At 41.6% G+C, this 19,164-nt stretch overlaps 1 protein-coding gene across 8 annotated transcripts in view; it reads left to right on the top strand.

The window, feature by feature from the left end:
- NUGGC (nuclear GTPase, germinal center associated) overlaps positions 1 to 19,164 on the top strand; it is a 56,662-nt gene that overhangs the window by 17,678 nt on the left and 19,820 nt on the right. For all 8 annotated transcript variants that reach the window (XM_086703766.1, XM_086703762.1, XM_025922304.2 and 5 more), the window contains 4 exons: positions 2,689 to 2,898; positions 9,012 to 9,187; positions 10,744 to 10,762; positions 11,051 to 11,140. In XM_086703766.1, the coding sequence (XP_086559892.1) occupies positions 2,689 to 2,898; positions 9,012 to 9,187; positions 10,744 to 10,762; positions 11,051 to 11,140 (495 nt within the window). The remainder of the gene's footprint in view (positions 1 to 2,688; positions 2,899 to 9,011; positions 9,188 to 10,743; positions 10,763 to 11,050; positions 11,141 to 19,164) is intronic.

Below are 19,164 nucleotides of genomic sequence, written 5' to 3'. Positions count from 1 at the left end.
TATTTTTGAGACAGAGAGAGACAGAGCATGAACGGGGGAGGGGCAGAGAGAGAGGGAGACACAGAATCGGAAACAGGCTCCAGGCTCTGAGCCATCAGCCCAGAGCCTGACGCGGGGCTCGAACTCACGGACCGCGAGATCGTGACCTGGCTGAAGTCGGACGCTTAACCGACTGCGCCACCCAGGCGCCCCAACGTTTATTTACTTTTGAGAGAGAGAGACACACAGCATGAGCAGGGGAGGAGCAGCGTGAGAGGGAGACACAGAATCCGAAGTGCGCTCCAAGCTCTGAGCTGTCAGCACGGAGCCCAACGTGGGCCTCGAACTCACAAACTGTGAGATCATGACCTGAGCTGAAGTCAGCTGCTTAACCGAGTGAGCCACCTGGGTGCTCCTCTGCTTTATTTTTAAATATCTTAAAGAACTTTTATCATCATTTCTTTCACAATTTCCTGTTATTTGATTAGAATTGATGAATTCTGTGACTCCCTACACACATTGCATCAAATCTCTTGATTTAAACCCAACTCTTTTAAGAATTTCCAGTTTTGGGGCACCTGGGTGGTTCAGTCCGTTAAGCGTCTGACTTCAGCTCAGGTAGTGATCTCAAGGTTCATGAATTCAAGCCCTACATCACGCTCTCTGCTGTCACCATGAAGCCTGCTTCAGATCCTCTGTCCCCCTCTCTCTATGCCCCTACCCCATTCATTCTCTCTCTCTCTCTCTCTAAAAAATAAATAAACATTAAAAAAAATTCCCATTCTTATCTTTCTTTCATGATTATTCTATAGATGTTTATTAACAATGACCACCAGGGACACCTGGGTGGCTCAGTCAGTTAAGCATCTGACTTTGGCTCAGGTCATGATCTCATGGTTGGTGAGTTCAAGCCCCGCATCAGGCTCTGTGCTGACAGCTCAGAGCCTGGAGCCTGCTTCGGATTCTGTGTCTCCCTCTCTCTCTGCCCTTCCCCTGTTCATGCTTGCTCTCTCTCAAAAAATAAATAAACATTGAAAACAAAACAAAACAAAACAAAACAAAACAATGTGTACCATACATCCCAAATCTCCCGTCCTCTGAAGTGGTAGCCCAGTAAAGATTTGCTGCCACACACATAGTTGCTGGCCTGAATGTGTCACTGTCTGAAGATATGTTTAGGTAGAAGAAACAATGGGCTGAGAACAATTCCCCATCCCACCCACCATCATTAAAACATTCTGGAAATGCCTACATGTCAAGATATTTCTTGTACTAGGAGGAGAAATTTTAAAACCCTTTTTAAAGATCAATTTCAGATCAATTTTTAATTTGGCAAATATGGTCACCATATCACTATCAATTTTCTGTAGTCGGGGACTTCTGGTAATCCAAATGTTTGCATTAGCCATGTGGGAAGAATACTCTGTCTCCAAAATTTAGATTGCATATTAATTGATGTGGTTTTGGAGTGGTTGGGGGGGGGGGTCCGGAGCCGACGGCCAAGAAAGAATTCTTGAGATATCTTTGGTACAAAAAGGTGATTTTCTTAAAGCATGGGGACAGGAAGAAGCAGAAAGAGCTGCATTCTAAGTGTGAGGGGTGGCTGATTATATACCTGGGAGCTGGGGGAGGTAAGGAAAAAGGGTGTTTCCAAAAGGACTTTCATATGTTAAAGAAGATTCACAAGATACTGGAGGCCTAGCTATTGTCAAGCTAATGTTTTTTCTCTAATAATGCATTAACATTAAGACAGTAGGGAGTTCCTAGAGGAATGAATGTTTTACTCTGCCTACCTCAAGTATTTGTTAATGGGGTGCAGGTTATAAGGAAATTTGACTTTACCATTTCCTTCTTGCCTTTGTTCCCCATATCACTGTGGAGGGGAGGGGAATGTTAGGCCTCCAGGAAACTGAGTCTATAGGTTTCTGGAAGTTAAGCTATTGATAAGATTGCCTTTTTCTTGTAATTTACTAAGACATTTATAAACCGATGGAGACTCATGTCCTGCATGGCTGTGATCTCTATCAGGTAACCATGTTTTTTGCCTTCCCTTTGTTCTTGGGCAGCCAGGAGTGGCTGAAGAATATCACACATATCCCACCAGAGGGGCGGAGGAGGGGGGGAAGTGTTGTGAGGTATTAGCTTGTGCTTTGCCCTCAGCTTACCTTTGGTTCCCTGATCATTAATCACATTAATTTTAGAATCGAAACGGGAGGCGCCTGGGTGGCTCACTTGGTGAAGCATCCGACTCTTTATCTCTGCTCAGGTCATGATCTCAGGGTTTCTGGGATCAAGCCCCGCATCACGGTCTGCACTGACAGTGCAGAGCCAGCTTGGGATTCTCTCTCTCCATCTCTCTCTGCCTCGGCCATGCACACTCTCTCTCTCAAAATAAGTTAAAAGGAACTTAAAAAAGGAACTGAAATGGAATTTAGAAGATGAAGTTATTATCCAGTGAAACTATAGCTTTACTGAAGCTCTGTTCTAACTGACTGTGGTTTCTTCATCTGTAAGTTAAGGAGCTTGCACTTTCTGATCTCCAGGGTCCTTTCTGGCTCTTGAAAACTGGATAAGGTCTTCTGGTGCCCATAGTCCAGTGCTGCTTCTTACCACTATTGGCGTACCTTCACTGAACCTGGATCATAGGCGATCCAGGACAGAGGAGCTGGGAGAATGTCTGGTGTGTGTGATTGTGTCCTTCTTCCTCAGGCAGAAGAGCTGTCTGTCAAGCTGGACCCTTACATCCGGACGCACAGGAGAGACTTGGATGGCGAATCAGCTGAGACACAAATTTGGCCCTTGATCAAACATGTGGAAGTGACTCTTCCCAAATCAGAGATGATTCCAGAAGGGGTTGTGCTGGTGGACATTCCGGGCACCGGCGACTTCAACAGCAAGAGGGATGAGATGTGGAAAAAGGTGATTCTCTTTCACGTGGCTTCATGTCCTCTTTGCTTAACTCCTCTACCCTTTCTAAAGAACCAAGGGATTTTATGAGCTCACTGGAGTTAAATTCTTCTACTTTCTAGGTTCTAAGCCGCAGGGCAATGGCAGAATGTGTGTGGCCAGAGACACTGGGGAGAGACGAATCATGAGGCAGACCTGGAAGTTAGAACAAGAGTGTGTGATCAGGAGAAGGACCAGCAATAGATTGGTCTAGAAGGAAGCAGAGGAGATACAGACAGAGGGGGAAAGGGAGGCCAAGAGTTGAGTACAAGGTAGAGAAGCTTACGGTCCAGCACCAAGGAATGAGGAGGCTGCTACCGTGTGTAGTTGCAAGGAACAGAGACCTGCTGAAGCAACCCCAAGTTAAGAGGCTAATCAGAAGAATATCAAAGGATCTCATGAGACACAGCCAGGCCTCAGGGCCACCTATCAGGATAAAAGCAGCTATTTTTTCTCTCTTCTTCTACATGGCTCTTGTGACTGTTTCTCTGTGCAGTTCTCTGCAGAGCCCTGCTTTTCTCTTAGTTTTCTCTACTTAGCCCTTAGGATCCATATTGTGAAAAATGACCACCTTAACCCTGTCTTTAAATGGAATTGTAGTTCATATGCCTACAACTCTCTGACTATAGTCTCTATGCCTTTTAGTTCAAATTCCTGAGGAGGAAAATGGGATCGATTACTGCCTAGCTAACTTAATCTCTGGATTAAGCATCTATCTTTAGTGCATGCAGTCAGCTGTGCTGAAGGTGATGGTTGAAATGAAAGTCTACCCCTTCAACCAAAACTTGGGTAGGGGTTCAATTCCTGGCAAATGAAATTAGAGCTGGCCAGGCACCTCCAGATATGTCTACAGCCAGAGTAAAGCATTGGGGTAGTTAGATCTGTACCTAATGATTAGAGGTTGAAATATTTTAAAGAATTTATCTCTTTGTTCATTTCCTTTTCATTCATCAAATATGTATAATATGTAAGACAATGTGCTTTGCACTGAGGATGCAAAGATTATAGCTAATAATAATAATAATAATAATAATAATAATATACCAAGCATTTACTTTGTGCTAGGTACTATTCTCAGTGAAATAATTTGCCCTTTAGCACACTGGGGATTTTAATAAAGGCAAGATGGCTTGAGAGCCTTTCTGCTCTTAAACCCCACTGTAATCCTACATGGTTAGACAAAGCTAAATTAAAAGATGCAGAGCATGACCTTTAATGTTAAGAAACATGTGTGTGCATGCACATTGTGTGTGTGTGTGCATGTGTGGTGTTAATAAATGTACAGCAAAAGTGGAAACCTGCCTTTAGGAAGGATACACACCCAACTGTTAACAGGAATTTCTGTGATTACCAGCACTCTTAACTACATACACCCCCGTATTTTTTGTATATTGCATGAACATGTATTATCTTGACAACTAAAAAGATGAAAGCAAAATAAAACAATGTTGAATGGGAAACAGAGCCTTCCTGCAAGGGGCTTAGAGTCTAATAGGAGAGAAGAAACCCACAGATGTCAAAATCCACAGCAGAAAGTGATGTAAGAGAAGTCCAAGGTGCTATGAACACTCACAGATAGAAATTACCTCCAAAAAGAGACCTCATTCCTTCAGCGAACACCCACTGAGCATCTACTCAATTCTGTATTGGGTTTTGGATAGAGAGAGACAAAGTCCATGCCCTTGGGAGTCCTATAGTCCAGAAGAGAATCAGTTAGTCGTATTAACAAACCACATTACTTAAAAAGGAGAGCAATAGTAATGAATTCTTTTCTTTTTGTAATTGTTTTTGTTTTTAAATGCTTTACTGCAAACCAATGTATGAACACCAATTCTCAATAACATCAATATACTTGAAAATTTATGTAAATGTGTAAATGTTTATTTAGTATAACACAGTATAGTATAGAATATGATAGTATTATATGTGATTTAAAATAAAGAAGAAGTTGGGGCGCCTGGGTGGCGCAGTCGGTTAAGCGTCCGACTTCAGCCAAGGTCACGATCTCGCGGTCCGTGAGTTCGAGCCCCGCGTCAGGCTCTGGGCTGATGGCTCAGAGCCTGGAGCCTGTTTCCGATTCTGTGTCTCCCTCTCTCTCTGCCCCTCCCCCGTTCATGCTCTGTCTCTCTCTGTCCCAAAAATAAATAAACGTTGAAAAAAAAAATTAAAAAAAATAAATAAATAAAATAAAATAAAGAAGAAGTGAACAAAATGGAGTCATGTAAAACAGAGACTACAAATCCAGATGTCTATTTGGATGTGCATTAAACATATGGGATTTTTTAAATCAAAATATATTTTATTTATTTATTTTTCAGTAATAGAATTTAGTGATTCATCATTTACTTATAACACCCAACCAGTGTCCTCCTTAATACCCATCACCCATTTACCCCATCCCCCCACCCAACACCCCACCAGCAACCCTCAGTGCGTTCTCTGTATTTAAGAGTCTCTCATGGTTTGTCTCTCTCTCTGTTTTTATGTTATTTTTGCTTCCCTTGCCTTATGTTCATCTGTTTTTTATCTTGAATTCCACATATGAGTGAAATCATGTGATATTTGTCTTTCTCTGACTAACTTATACACTCTACACTAGCTTATACACTCTAGTTCCATCCACATTGTTGTAAATGGCAAGAATTCATTCTTTTTCATCACTGAGTAATAGTCCATTGAATGAATATATATATATATATGTGTATATATATATGTGGTATATATATATATGTGTGTATATATATATATGTTTATATATGTATATATGTATATATATGTGTATATATATGTATATTTATATATGTGTATATATATACACATATATATGTATATGTATATATGTATATGTGTGTATATATATATATATATATATATATATACACATATATATACACACACACACATATATATATATACACCACATCTTCTTTATCCAATGAATTCTTTTTGGATGAGAGGGAAACTTCAGAGAGGGCACTTAAGCCCAGGTATCACCAGAGAAGATTGTTGAGAATGGGACCACCGAGCACTATTGTAGGCCAGGGAGCAGCAAAGACCCAGAGGAATGAAGGAGCCACGTGTTGTGGGAAGCATGAGTCTTCCTGGGTGGCTGGAGGAAATGGGTGTGGGGTGTAAGGAGAGAGGCACAGAAGACAAGCTTGGAAAACTTAGGGATGGGCTTAAATACTACCCTTCCTGGGGAAGCTCAAAGGATAAGAAGGACTGAAGCATGTGATAGAGAGAGAAAGGGTGTCTTTAGGCAGAAGGAGCTCAGGAGCACAGGGTGGGAACACAGGGGGTGAGACATAAGACTGGAGCTGGAAGGGGACTGGGAGGGAGGGCTGGTATCGGTAAGTCATGAGCAACCCAGCACTGTAGAAGGATCCACTGGAGGATTTGTGCAGGTTTGGGCTAAATGAATGACTGAGGGCTGCAGAGCTCTGGACTGGATTTGAGTCAAGATCAGGATGATAGAATCAGGATGACAGCTTACAGATAATCAGCCTATGCCTGGATTTTACAGATAAGGAAATAAAGGCTAAGAGAAGGGAAGTAATTTGCCCAAGACCGCACAACTACTGAATGGCAGAATTTGAACCAGAGAGCAGGTTCCTACCTTCCCAGCTGAGGCTCTGTGTCTCCCCACAGGACCTCCCCTAACAGTTCTTTAAGATAAAGGCAGTCCCAGTGTCCTTCTCCTTGGTGGTCCGCTCAGGCCCGACCATGAGGGCCTTTGTTTCTACAGGGTTTCAGCTCTTGGAGTGGAATTGCCAACCTTGGCTAGTTCCAGGCTGGGTCCCGGGAGCAACAGCCTAGGGAGGCGGCTAGTCTCTCTCACCGGATGGAGCCATGGTTGCTGCCAGTTATGATACTCTGGGAAGCCAATCAAAGGCCACTCAGAACAGAGGAGCCAGCAGATCTGGCTCAGAACACCCGCTCTGAGGAGGTCCAGTTAAAGTGAAGGGACTGTTCCCAGCCTGCTCTGCTTGGCCTCAGCTCCCCTGCATTCTTGTGGTTTTGTGATATTCTCTCACAAGGAGTTAGTAAAGACTCCCCTCTTTTCAGGGAGAACAGAACACCCTGCCCCCTCCCCTGTCTCTCCAGCTGCCAGCCTTGCCTTCCCTAAACTTAGAGTATTATGAATTTACATGTCCCTGGCTGCCACTTTGAAGTCCTGAGACTTTAGGCGTGTCACTTGAGCTCTGAGGCCCGTTCTCATCACGGGGAGGGAGGATGTGGGGGTGGCTGTGGTACCACCACTCCTAAGCTCAGTTGCTGTAGGTTGGCTTTTTTGTGTCTTCTGCAACTCCAACTTTACCAAATCCCGGCAGCCAGAGCCTCTTGTAGGGTCTGAGACTTACAGGCCTCTTCTTATGTTAACAAACATTTATTAAGCACCTGCAGTTTGCCAGGACTGGGGAATACGAAGGTACAAGAGGCCCTGCCCTTCAGGAGTTTGGAGTCTGCTACTCTACAGTGTTCCACAGCCTGAGTGAATAGCTTAGTAGATTCCCTAGTTAGATTGTAATTTGGGAAGTGGGAGGGAGCTGTTGATTTTACTTTCCTGCCTAAATGTGAGTCCATCCACATAGGAAGTTCAGGACCCATAGTCGTGTGGCCTTAAACTGGTCTTTTGCTTCTTGGGGCCTATTATCTTCTCTATAAAACAGTGACGTTTGTCTAACTCTAGAGATTTACGGTTTTAAAATAATGATCCATGAACAGAGGTTAGGTGATGTGGTGCAGGTGGGGTGTCTCTAAACCTTCCACCTCCAGTTCAACTAAAGCAGTTCAATTTTTAAAAACCAGTTGGAATTCTTCCTCAGCTTTCATTTGAAAAAAGCCTCCACTGCTAAAAACAAACTCAAAACCCACTAGTCTAGGTCAGGATTTCTCAGGCTCAGCTGACATTTTGGGCCAGATAATTCTTTGATGTGGGGGTGCTGACCTGGGCATGGAAGGATGTTTATAGCATCCCTGACCTCCACCCACTAACACCAACGCCAAGTCATAACAATTAAAAATGTCTCCAGAGACTGCCATTCTCGGGTACAGAGTTGCCCTGAGTTACAAACCATTGGCATAAAGCAAAATGATGATTTAATTAGCAAATCACAAACTTGTTACACCTTTATGTGCAAAGAAAGTGGTGTCCTGAGGAACCTCAAATAAACTCAGTCCCTGAGCTGGAACAGCTTTTCATTTTTATGGAGAAGTAAGACCAGTGAAATAATATACCAAGAGAAATGTCACAAGGCAACACATAAAACCTGTCCCATAAAAGTTGCATAGCTAATAGAGCAATGATATTAATCATAAATTGTAATTTCGTGCTCATTGGCCTTTGCAACTTGAATCATAAGGTTTCTGGCTCCTTGCCTCCACATGGTGGCAGTGTGCTGAATAGGCAGGGGCAGTCAAATATCAAAATGATGCCCTGTGGTGATAACTTTGGGGGCAATGCATGACCAGGACCAGTTCTGGAAAAACAATAATTTTCCCTAGAAGACAGCTGAGGTAAAGCAAGCCAGTGATGGATCTGGGACTGGAGGTCTGATTTCTTGAATTCTGTCAATCACTAATGCCACAGACATCTATGAAGCCTCTATTAGGGCCAAGCACTGTACTGGAGGTGATGTAGATTCCAAGCTGTAAAGTGTAGCCACTTCTCATCAGGTCCCTTGCAGTTGCAGGGCGGTGGGGAGTGTGCAAAGAACTGATCCTGTACAATAGCTCTGTGAGGTACAATGGCAGGTAAGTCTAGGTGCTTGCTGTAGGATACAGAGGAGGGGGGGCCAACCCATCCTCAGGTGGCTGTTAGCAGTCTCAAAGAGCAGATGGAAGTCAAGCAGAGGCTGTGGCAAGTGCAAAGGTCCTGAGAGATAAAAGAGCAGGTCACACCTGAGAAACTTCGAGAAGCTCAGTCTGGCTGGTACATGGAGAGTGCCGTGGGGAGAGGTGAGAGGTGGGACTGGCAGAGAGATGAAGCAGAACATGGAGGCCACAAATGATACATGAAGAGACCACGTCCTCTACAACTGAGACACCATTTATGTTCTTAAACCTATTGTGGTTATGTTTCACAGACCATTGATAAGTGCTCAGTGATCTGGCTGATCAGTGACATCGAAAGAGTTTCTGGAGGGAGAGCCCATGAAGACCTTTTGAATGAGAGCATCAAAGCCTGCCAAAGGGGCTTCTGCAGGGACGTTGCCCTGGTGGTCACCAAGACCGACAAACTCCACCTGCTGGAGTATCTAAGGTACCGTGCTGGGTTTGTAGGCCTGTGGGCTTTCCTCCATGGGCCCCGACTACTGTAACAACAGAGCCTTGAACCCTGGGCGTTTCAGACTTAGAGAAGTGACTGCTGCGGATGAAAGAGGAGTCTGGGTGGCTTCCTGGGACATCAGGACCCTTGAGCAGATTGTCTTGGGAATCTAAACCGTTGGGGACCCTCCTCCAGTGAAGCTGCTTAATACCCAATAGGTTGTGGCCTATATAGCTCCAGGGGAGCCACTCATGTATATGAGATGCAAAGAGCACCTCCTGGAGGTGTGCAGTGTGATGGTCCTCCCCGCCCCCCACAGATACGGAAGTGTAGATGCCCCCACGGCTAGTTGGCACTTTCTATAGTACTGTCTGGCACGGTACAGCTTTGAAGTATCAGATTCTGTTTCAGATTTTAAACCCATTTGGAGCAAGTTCTCCAAGTTTCAGAACTTTGGCCAAAAGTAGCAGCATTCTTACAGAGTCATACTCAGACAAAATTTTAATGGAAGGTAAGCATTTTAGAGTTTAGTAGATGTTAAAATGTCCTTATTTTCATGTAGACCTCTGTACCCCCATATCCAGGAGAGCTATAATTTATTTTCTATATGGCACTCTTTGAAGGTGGAAAGGGGGTGTTATTAACTCTTACAGAGAAGCAGCTGGTATAAACTGGTCTGTCCTGGGGGCACGGGGCATATGGTCACCAGATGTAACGTTGTTAATGCTTCTCTGCTCTAAAAAGAGGATCTCTACCTGTCACCTGTCATCTCCCCCACACCCACTGAAACTTGAATTCTCCAGGAATTCACTAAGCAGAGACAACTTCCTGGATGAAGAAATAGGCCAAGGCTTTTCCTCCAACTTCTCACTTTTATGGCCTAGGTTGGAACTTCAGCTTTGTTTGTTTTCCCCCCTGAAGATTCCCTTCACCCCACCCCCCCACCCCATAATAGTATCTCCAGCTCTCCCTTCCCATGCCAGTTCTGCAACTAAACATAATTCAGTCAAACTTATGAAACCTTTATTGAGCATGGTGGTAGGGGCTGCAGATTCAGAGAGGCATATTGCCTAGTCACTGAGATCACTGACTTAAAAGAGGGTTAAAGATTATAAGAGAAGGACACACTGGGGCACCTGGGTGGCTCATTCAGTTAAGTGTCCAACTCTTGATTTCAGCTCAGATCGTGATTTTGTGGTTTGTGAGATCGAGCTCAGTGCGGACAGTGCTGAGCCTGCTTGGGATTCTCTCTCTCTGCTCCTCTTTCTCTCTCTCTCTCCAAATAAATAAATAAACATTTAAAAAAAAATAAGAGAGGGACAAAGTACTATGGGCCAGTGGGTGAGGTCACGGAAAATTCTACCACCAGCAACACATTGAGAAATAAAGACACTTTTCTCAAATGGACCCTGGAGGTGGATCAGAAGAGGGAACATGTGGACCAAAGAAAGTGTATGCAAAGGTATTAAGGTATATACTGCTCTCAGGGAAAGTTGAAAGACTGCCATGACACACAATGAGTTAAGTAATTGTTATAATTTTCATTTCAGGGAAAGAAAAGTGGGAAATGTAAGTATGGACTACTTTTATTTTTATTTTTTGAGCTCTGTTGGGATATAATTGATATACAAAAAATTGCACACGTTTAGTGTAAACATCTTAGTGAGTTTGGACATATGCGTGAACTAGTTATTTTTAAATAATACTTTCATGATTAATTTTATAAAATTTGAACACATGCACATTTGTCTGGGCCAAATGAAGATACATTGCCGAAAGAGATGTGCGTCTTATTGCTGTATCGCTCTTGATAACCCTGGACTCTTTGCCATGCTTTCCTTTCTCTTCCCAATCTAGCAAGCTATTCAGAGTCAGCGAGAGGCCGTTTTAGAAAGAAATGAAGTGATAAAACTACAAAGGAATGGAATTCTCAAGGAAAAACTAAAGGTGAGTTAACAGATTTGCCTATGTATTTTTTTCTGTTTTCAACCACTCACATTTGTCTATTTGGTCTTGCATTGTAGCTATGCCAAAAGCTTTGGAGTAGACAATTTGGACTTAACTTAGTTCTACTGATGAATAACTTTGTGACCTTAGGCAAATTACCATTCCTCTCTGAGCCTCCACTTTCTCATCTGTAAAATTGGGAAATGATAGTATCTACCTCCTGTGGTTGTTGGAAGGATTGAATGAGCGTATGGTCTACTGAGAAATATGAGCAGGTAAAATCAGAGATCACCACACTGTTGAGGGTGATCTGCTGTAGGAATGCATTGAATGCTGAGGGAAACACAGAAAGATGCACAGATCACACTGGCAGTCCAGGGCAGGTGGGGGGGGGGGGGCGGGTGGTGGTGCTGCAGAGAGGTGCAGGGAAAACTCACACTCTTGAGCAGAATTTTATTTTTTTTTTTTAAATTTTTTTTTTCAACGTTTATTTATTTTTTGGGACAGAGAGAGACAGAGCATGAACGGGGGAGGGGCAGAGAGAGAGGGAGACACAGAATCGGAAACAGGCTCCAGGCTCCGAGCCATCAGCCCAGAGCCCGACGCGGGGCTCGAACTCACGGAGCGCGAGATCGTGACCTGGCTGAAGTCGGACGCTTAACCGACTGCGCCACCCAGGCGCCCCTTGGGCAGAATTTTAAAGAGCCAGTAGTCGTTAGTAAGGTGAACAAGCGAGAGAAAGGGCCTTCTGCAGGAGGTTTGGGAGATAAAGTCTGAGCTGTGTTTGTCAAACTTGAGAAATTGTTCTGCGGGAATCTTGGTGTTTTGTTAAATTATTTTTGTTATTCTATCACAGAAATCGTTATAAAACTCCTTACTGTAATAGCCTCATACTACTATAAAACTGAAACCAATTTTAAGATAAAATATTAATGAAACATAGAAGTGGAACATCAGGGTTAGTATAATGTGATAGATGTTTTTGGTTTTGCTGAAACTAAATCTTCAGTGCTGGGTAATAGTGAAAACATATGGCCTGCTGTCCAGTTCTATATTTAATTGCATTCCATATTTTGAATTCAATTACGTTGATGCAGAAAATCATCTGATGTACAGTGTGGAGCTGAAACTTTCAGAGCTTTTGTTTCTAATTCATAATAGTCAGATTTCATACTCAAGCCAAAATCTTGGACCAAGCAATTCTTGAATACTGGTTTTAATGAGGCAATAACTGAGGAAAGCTGTTCCTATTCTCTTTAATTGTTCTTGTTGGCATTACAGAAATATGCATTTAATGAGTGCCTGGTCATATTGTTTCTGGAAACAAAAACACAAAATACTTCAATACACAATCCACAACTATATTTATTGCTAATAATGCTAATGATAAATTTATTGCTAACAAATGCTAATAAATGTTGGTGCATATGAGATGGGGTCTGGACAACAGTGAGCCAACTTGCGGGGTGACTGCAGTTCTGACTATTACGGTCAAGTCCTTTTGAGGTCTGCACACCCTCACCTCTGACGGCCAGGCCATCTGATGGCCTTAATTCTCCAACCACTTTACTTCAGCCTGACTTAATACGAAAGCTTAGCTTGTACTGTATGCCTTCTCATGGAGCAAATTTAATCTTAGTCATAGAAAATATGAGACACAAGTTGATTGTAAGATAGTCATTTGTATAGATGTCCATGCTTATTTTTTATTATAAAAATAAAAATTAGGGGCGCCTGGGTGGCTCAGTTGGTTGAGCGTCCGACTTCAGCTCAGGTCACGATCTCACGGTTCGTGAGTTCGAGCCCCATGTCAGGCTCTGGGCTGATGGCTCAGAGCCTGGAGCCTGCTTCCGATTCTGTGTCTCCCTCTCTCTCTGCCCCTCCCCCATTCATGCTCTGTCTCTCTCTGTCTCAAAAATAAAACATTAAAAAAATAAATAAATAAAAATAAAAATTAGGAAACAATAGCATAGGAAAAATGACGGACCCCCGGAGGCTACATTTATGGACCTCAATTTGGAAATGCTATGTATTTTAGAAAGATTGTTATTAAGTAAAATGGATGGGGGAGGGGCAAGTGAAGGTTGGGTCTGGGGAGACCAGTTGGAGGTTGTTCCTGTAGTCAAAGCTGGAAGCGCTAAGAGCCTGAGCTAGGCAGTCACTGTAGGACTAGAAGAGAGGAGATGCATTCAAGAGATGTTAGGGAGCTCACATCTATATGTCTGGATGACTAATTGTATGTGGCAGGTGGAAGAGAGCTGGGTGTTTGCATTCTCATGTATGTCCTTTTACCTACAGTATTTTACATTTGCTTCAGAGTACCTGTAAAGAAAGCCATACTACTCCCATGTGTCTCCCTTTCGCTCTCATGCTGGCAACACACTCATAATACTTCTTCTTTTAAGTTGAAGTCGTTGATGCACAATACTATATTAGTTTCAGGTATACAGTGTAGTGATTTGACAATTCTATATAGTACAAAATGATCACCACAAAATAAGTCTAGTTACCATCTGTCAGCTGTTATTACAATATACAGTACTATTGACTATATGCCCTATGCTGTACTTTAAAGCCCCATGACTTGTTTCGTTTGTAACTGCAATTTTGTACCTCTTAATCCCCTTCACCTCTTTTGCCCATCCTTCCATCTACCCCCAGTCTGGCAACCACCAGTTTGTTCTCTGTATTTGTGAGTCTGTTTCTATTTTGTTTTGTTTGTTCATTTGTTTTGTTTTTTACATTCCACAAATAAGTGAAATCATATGATAGTCATCTTCCTCTGACTTATTTCATTTAGTGTAATATCCAGTAGGTGCTTCCACGTTGTTGCAAATGGCAACATTTCATTCTTTTTTATGGCTGAGTAATATTCCACTGTACATATGTATAACCTATCATTTTTATCCATTCATCCATCAAGAGACACTTAGGTTGTTTCCATATCTTGCCTACTATAAATAAAGTCGCAGTGAAATAGGGGTGCGTGTATCTTTTCAAATTAGTGCTTTCATTTTCTTCATACAAATACCCAGAAGTGGAATTGCTGGATCACAAGGTATTTCATTTCTATTTTTAATTTTTTCAGATACCTCCATACTGCTTTCCAGAGTGGATGTACCAATTTACATTCCCACCAACAGTGCATGAGGGTTTCCTTTTGTCCACCTCCTCCCTAACACTTGTTACTTCTTATATTTTTGATACTCGCCATTCTGACTAGCAAAAGGTGATATGTTGTGGTTGTAATTAGCATTTCCATGGTGAGTAGTGATGTTGAGCATTTTTCATGTGTCTGTTGACCACCTATATGTTTTCTTTGGAAGAATGTCTATCCAGTTCCTCTACCCATTTTTAAAATAAATAAATAAATAAATAAATAAATTAATTATAAATTAATAAATAAATTAATTAATTTTAATTTTTAGTTAGTTAACATACAGTGCAGTATTGGTTTCAGGAGTAGAATTCAGTGATTCATCACTTACATACAACACCCAGGGCTCATCCCAACAAGTGCCCTCCTTAATGCCCATCACCCATTTAGCCCATCCCCCCGCCCCCAGCAACCCTCATTTTGTTCTCTATCACTAAGTCTCTTGTGGTTTGTTTCCCTCTCTTCTCTCCCCCCTTCCCATATGTTTATGTTTTGTTTCTTAAATTCCACATATGAGTGAAATCATATGGCATTTGTCTTTTTCTGATTGACTTATTTTGCTTAGCATAATACATTCTAGCTCTATCCATGTCATTGCAAACAGCAAGATTTCATTTTTTGATGGCTGAGTAATGTTCTATTATATATAAATACCATATCTTCCTTATCCATTCATTAATTGATGGACATTTCCTCTACCCATTTTTAATTGGATTCTTTGTTTTATTTGGTGTGCCCTTTCATGAGCTCTCTATATATTCTGGATATTAACCCCTTATCAGACATATGATTTGCAAATATCTTCTTCCATTCAGTAGGTTGCCTTTTTGTTTTATTGACAGTTTCCTTCTCTATGCAAAAGCTTTTCAGTTTAATGTAGTCCCAATCATTTATTTTTTGCTTTTGTTGTCCTTGCCAGAGGAGATAGATCCAAAAAAATATTGCTAAGACCAATGTCCAAAAGTTTACTGCCTATGTGTTCTTTTAGGAGTTTTATGGCTTTAGGTCTTATATTTAGGTCTTTAATCCATTTTGAGCTTATTTTTATATACGGTATAAGGAAGTAGTTTAGTTTCATTCTTTTGCATGTAGCTGTCCAGCTTTCCCAATACCATTTATTGAAGAGACTGTGTTTTCCCCATTGTATATTCTTGGCTCTTTTGTTGCAGATTAATTGACCATACAAGCATAGGTTTATTTCTGGCTCTCTATTCTCTTCCATTGATCTGTGTGTCTGTTTTTGTGCCAGTATCATACTGTTTTGATGACTGTAGTTTTGTAGTATAGTTTGAAGTCTGGATGCATGATACCTTCAGCTTTGTTCTTCTTTCTCCAGCTGCTTTTGCTATTTGGGGCCTTTTGTGCTTCGATTCAAATTTTAGTACTTTTTGTTCTAGTTCTGTGAAAAATGTTGTTGGTATTTTGATAGGGATTACATTGAATCTGTAGATTGCCTTGGGCAGTGTGGACATTTTAATGATATTGATTTTTCCAATCCATGCTAACACACTTAACAATACTTCTGATACCCATAAGGTGCCTGGGTGGCTCAGTCAGTTAGGCGTCCAACTTTGGTCCAAGTAATGATCTCGCTGTCCTTGAGTTCGAGCCCTGCAACAGGCTCTGTGCTGACAGCTCAGAGCCTGGAACCTGCTTCAGATTCTGTGTCTCCCTTTCTCTCTGCCCCTTTTCCACTCATGCTCTGTCTTTTTCTCTCAAAAATAAATAAACATTGAAAAAAATAAAAAAAAAAAAAAACAATTCTTCTGACACCCATGTTGGGATTTTCTCACATCGAGCAATTCTCTGTGACACCAGCAGGGTATCTTGCAATTTAACTCAATCGGACAATATCTTCCAGGACATAGCATCAGATCCAACAAGTTTAGGGTTTAGTCCCACAAGACTGCCCCCTACTTCAAATGCCAGATGCAAACAGTAGGTCCTCAGTTTACTCACAACTTCTGTCTGACTTGGCTGCAAATTGAAGGTCCCCATGACCTTCTCCCCCTTGGATTTGATTATTTGCTAGAACAGCTCACAGAATGCAATGAGAGAATTACTTACATTTACCAGTTTTTTGTATAATAAACGATATGATAAAAGATACAGATGAAGAGATATATAGGCAAAGTTCTGAGAGGTTCCCAAATGCAAGAACTTCTGTCCCTGAAGAGTTGGAGCATATCACCCTCCTGGTATGTGGATGCATTCACCAACCTAGAAGCTCTCTGAACCCCATATTGTTGGGGTTTTATGGAGGCTTTCTCACATAGGGCATCATCAATTACTCTATTTCTATCCCCTCTACCCTCTCTGAAAAATGGGGGGTGGGGCTGAAAATTCCAAACTTCTAATAGCTTGATCTTTCTGTGACCAGCCCCCACTCAGGAGCTCACCCAGAGTTGCCTCATTGGGAAAAAAAAAAAAAAAAAAAAAAAAAAAAAAAAAAAGACCCTCCCATCACTTAGAAAATTCCAAGGGATTTAGGAACTCTGTGTCAGGTACTAGAGTCAAAGACCAAATATAAGATCTAGAGATGCTTCAGAGCACTGGGTGACTCAGTTGGTTAAGCGTCCGACTCTTGGTTTCAGCTCGGTTCATGATCTCATGGTTTGTGAGTTTGAGCCCCATGTCAGGCTCTATGCTGACAGTGCAGAGCCTGCTTGGGATTCTCTCTCTCCCTCTCTCTCTCTGTCTCTCCCCTGCTTGTTCTCTCTCTCTTTCTCTCAAAATAAATAAATAAACATAAAAGAAGAATAAGAGATGCTTCTAGTGCTCTTATCACTTAGGAAATGACGATGGTTTTTGGAACTCTATGCTGAAAACTGGGGTCAAAGACTAAACATTAGAACAAAGGATTCTCCTATCACTCCTAATTATAAGGAATTTAGGAGTCCTGGGTCAGGAACCAGTGGCAGAGACCAACACATATATATTTCTTATTAATATTACTTATTTTACTTAGTTTGAAGGTTATAATGGGCTTATGGCTTTTCATAAAATTGTTGTGTTCTTTTTGATGTTCAAGTTCATATCTCGGCCAACGGGAGCCCATAATTTAAGCTGGATCTTTTTAGCCTTATCCAGACACTTTTAAAAACATTTTTGCTCTTTGGCAACAACAAAATACTCAGGCCCCTTTTATTTTTCCCTGCCCTAAGACATGGACCTACTACTCTCAAAGACATTTGGGTTTCATTTAGTAAAGAATAATATTAAAAATAAGACTTGGGGTGGTAGGGGTTCATATTAAATGACTTAATACAAGTAAAAGAAGTGGACAGGGTGATATCACTGCAAAATTATTTTAATGACGGAGCTAGAAAAGATAGATGTTTTGAAAATTGAGTCATGATTTGTATTACTGATCTCCAGCTTTGCTATCTCTTTTTGATGCTGCTTCTATCTAGTATCCCTTCTATTTTTTAAAAACTTTTTTTTATTTTTTTTATTTATTTGAGAGAGAGAGAGAGAGAGAATGAGTGGGGGAAGGTAAGAGAGAGAGGGGGACAGAAAATCTGAAGCAGGCTCTGTGCTGACAGCAGAGAGCCCGATGTGGGGTTAGAACTCAGGAATCATGAGATCATGACCTGAGCCAGAGTTGCTTAACTGATTGAACCACCCAGGTGCCCCTAGTATCCCTTCTATTTTGAGCTACAGGTTTCTCCTCTCTCATATACAAAATATTCTTACAAACTGTGGTAATAAGCAATGTGTGTGAATTACAACAGTGACTAATCTTTCCATAGGATAATTTGGTGAGTATCCACTTACCTCTTGCTGTATGCAGCAAGGTCGTGTCCACCTACCTTCCAGCTGTAACGACATCTCTTTTATAATAAAATGGAACCTGCATACTGTAGTCACTTCACTGGCACCATAAAAATATTTCTCTGCACTATAATAACAAGCACAAGGGTTAACTAATCTTCAATGATCTTTAGAAGAGATATACAAAATTTAGAGCAAGGTTTTAAGTAATGTAAATACCTAGACACAGCTAGGCATACTTCTTGCTTTCAACTGTTTTAAACCCTACTTAAATTTAATTCCGTATCAATTTTATCTTCCAGTGGAAGATAGTTTCAACTTTCCCTAAACTGTTTTCCCAAAGTCAAAACGCTATCAGAAAGGAAAAAAGTTAATTGTGGCAAATCTTCTGTATAATTTCAGCCCTGTCTGCAGTGTGGGAGGCTTCTGGAAGCCTATCCAGGTATATCTATTCCAGCCTTGACTACACGGGCTTACCACTTGCCAGACATGTGGTCTCTGGACTCACTCAGCTCTTCTGTGTCTTTGCATCAGGAGGAGACTGATGACTCTCTATGGTGTTCTACTGCCCCCAAACCTATGCACACACATGCACACTTTGTGATTTTTCTCTTTTCTTTTAAGTGAGAAAAATGAAGATTATGGAACAATATTTATGTATACTTCTAGTATTACTTCTCTGTGGTGATGATTTTTCTAATAAAAAAAACCCATTTACTCACATTCTTAATTCCTTGCCATTTAACACCATCATTTACTTAAACACTACTCTGCTTTTAAATGTGTCTGATTACTCACTAACCACCCAGCTAAGAAACTTGTACTTTTTTACACAACCTTTGCCCAGTGTCGTGGTGTTTAGGTAAATATATAACAACCAGATCTCTGTTTAAAAATAAAAGAAGAAGGGGTGCCTGGGTGGCTCAGTCTGTTGAGCATCCGACTTCGATTTAGGTCATGATCTCTCTCACAGCTCGTGAGTTCGAGCCCCGCGTCAGGCTCTGTGCTGACAGCTCGGAGCCTGGAGCCTGCTGCGGATTCTCTGTCTCCCTCTCTCTCTCTGCCCTTCCCCACTTGCACTCTGTCTCAAAAA

The sequence above is a fragment of the Puma concolor genome, chromosome B1 (genome assembly GCF_028749965.1).
Source record: "Puma concolor isolate L17-30 chromosome B1, mPumCon1.1.hap2, whole genome shotgun sequence".
NCBI classification, from domain to species: domain Eukaryota; kingdom Metazoa; phylum Chordata; class Mammalia; order Carnivora; family Felidae; genus Puma; species Puma concolor.
The sequence above is the reverse complement of the archived record's forward strand: the minus strand, read 5'-3'. Positions and strand labels throughout refer to the sequence as shown.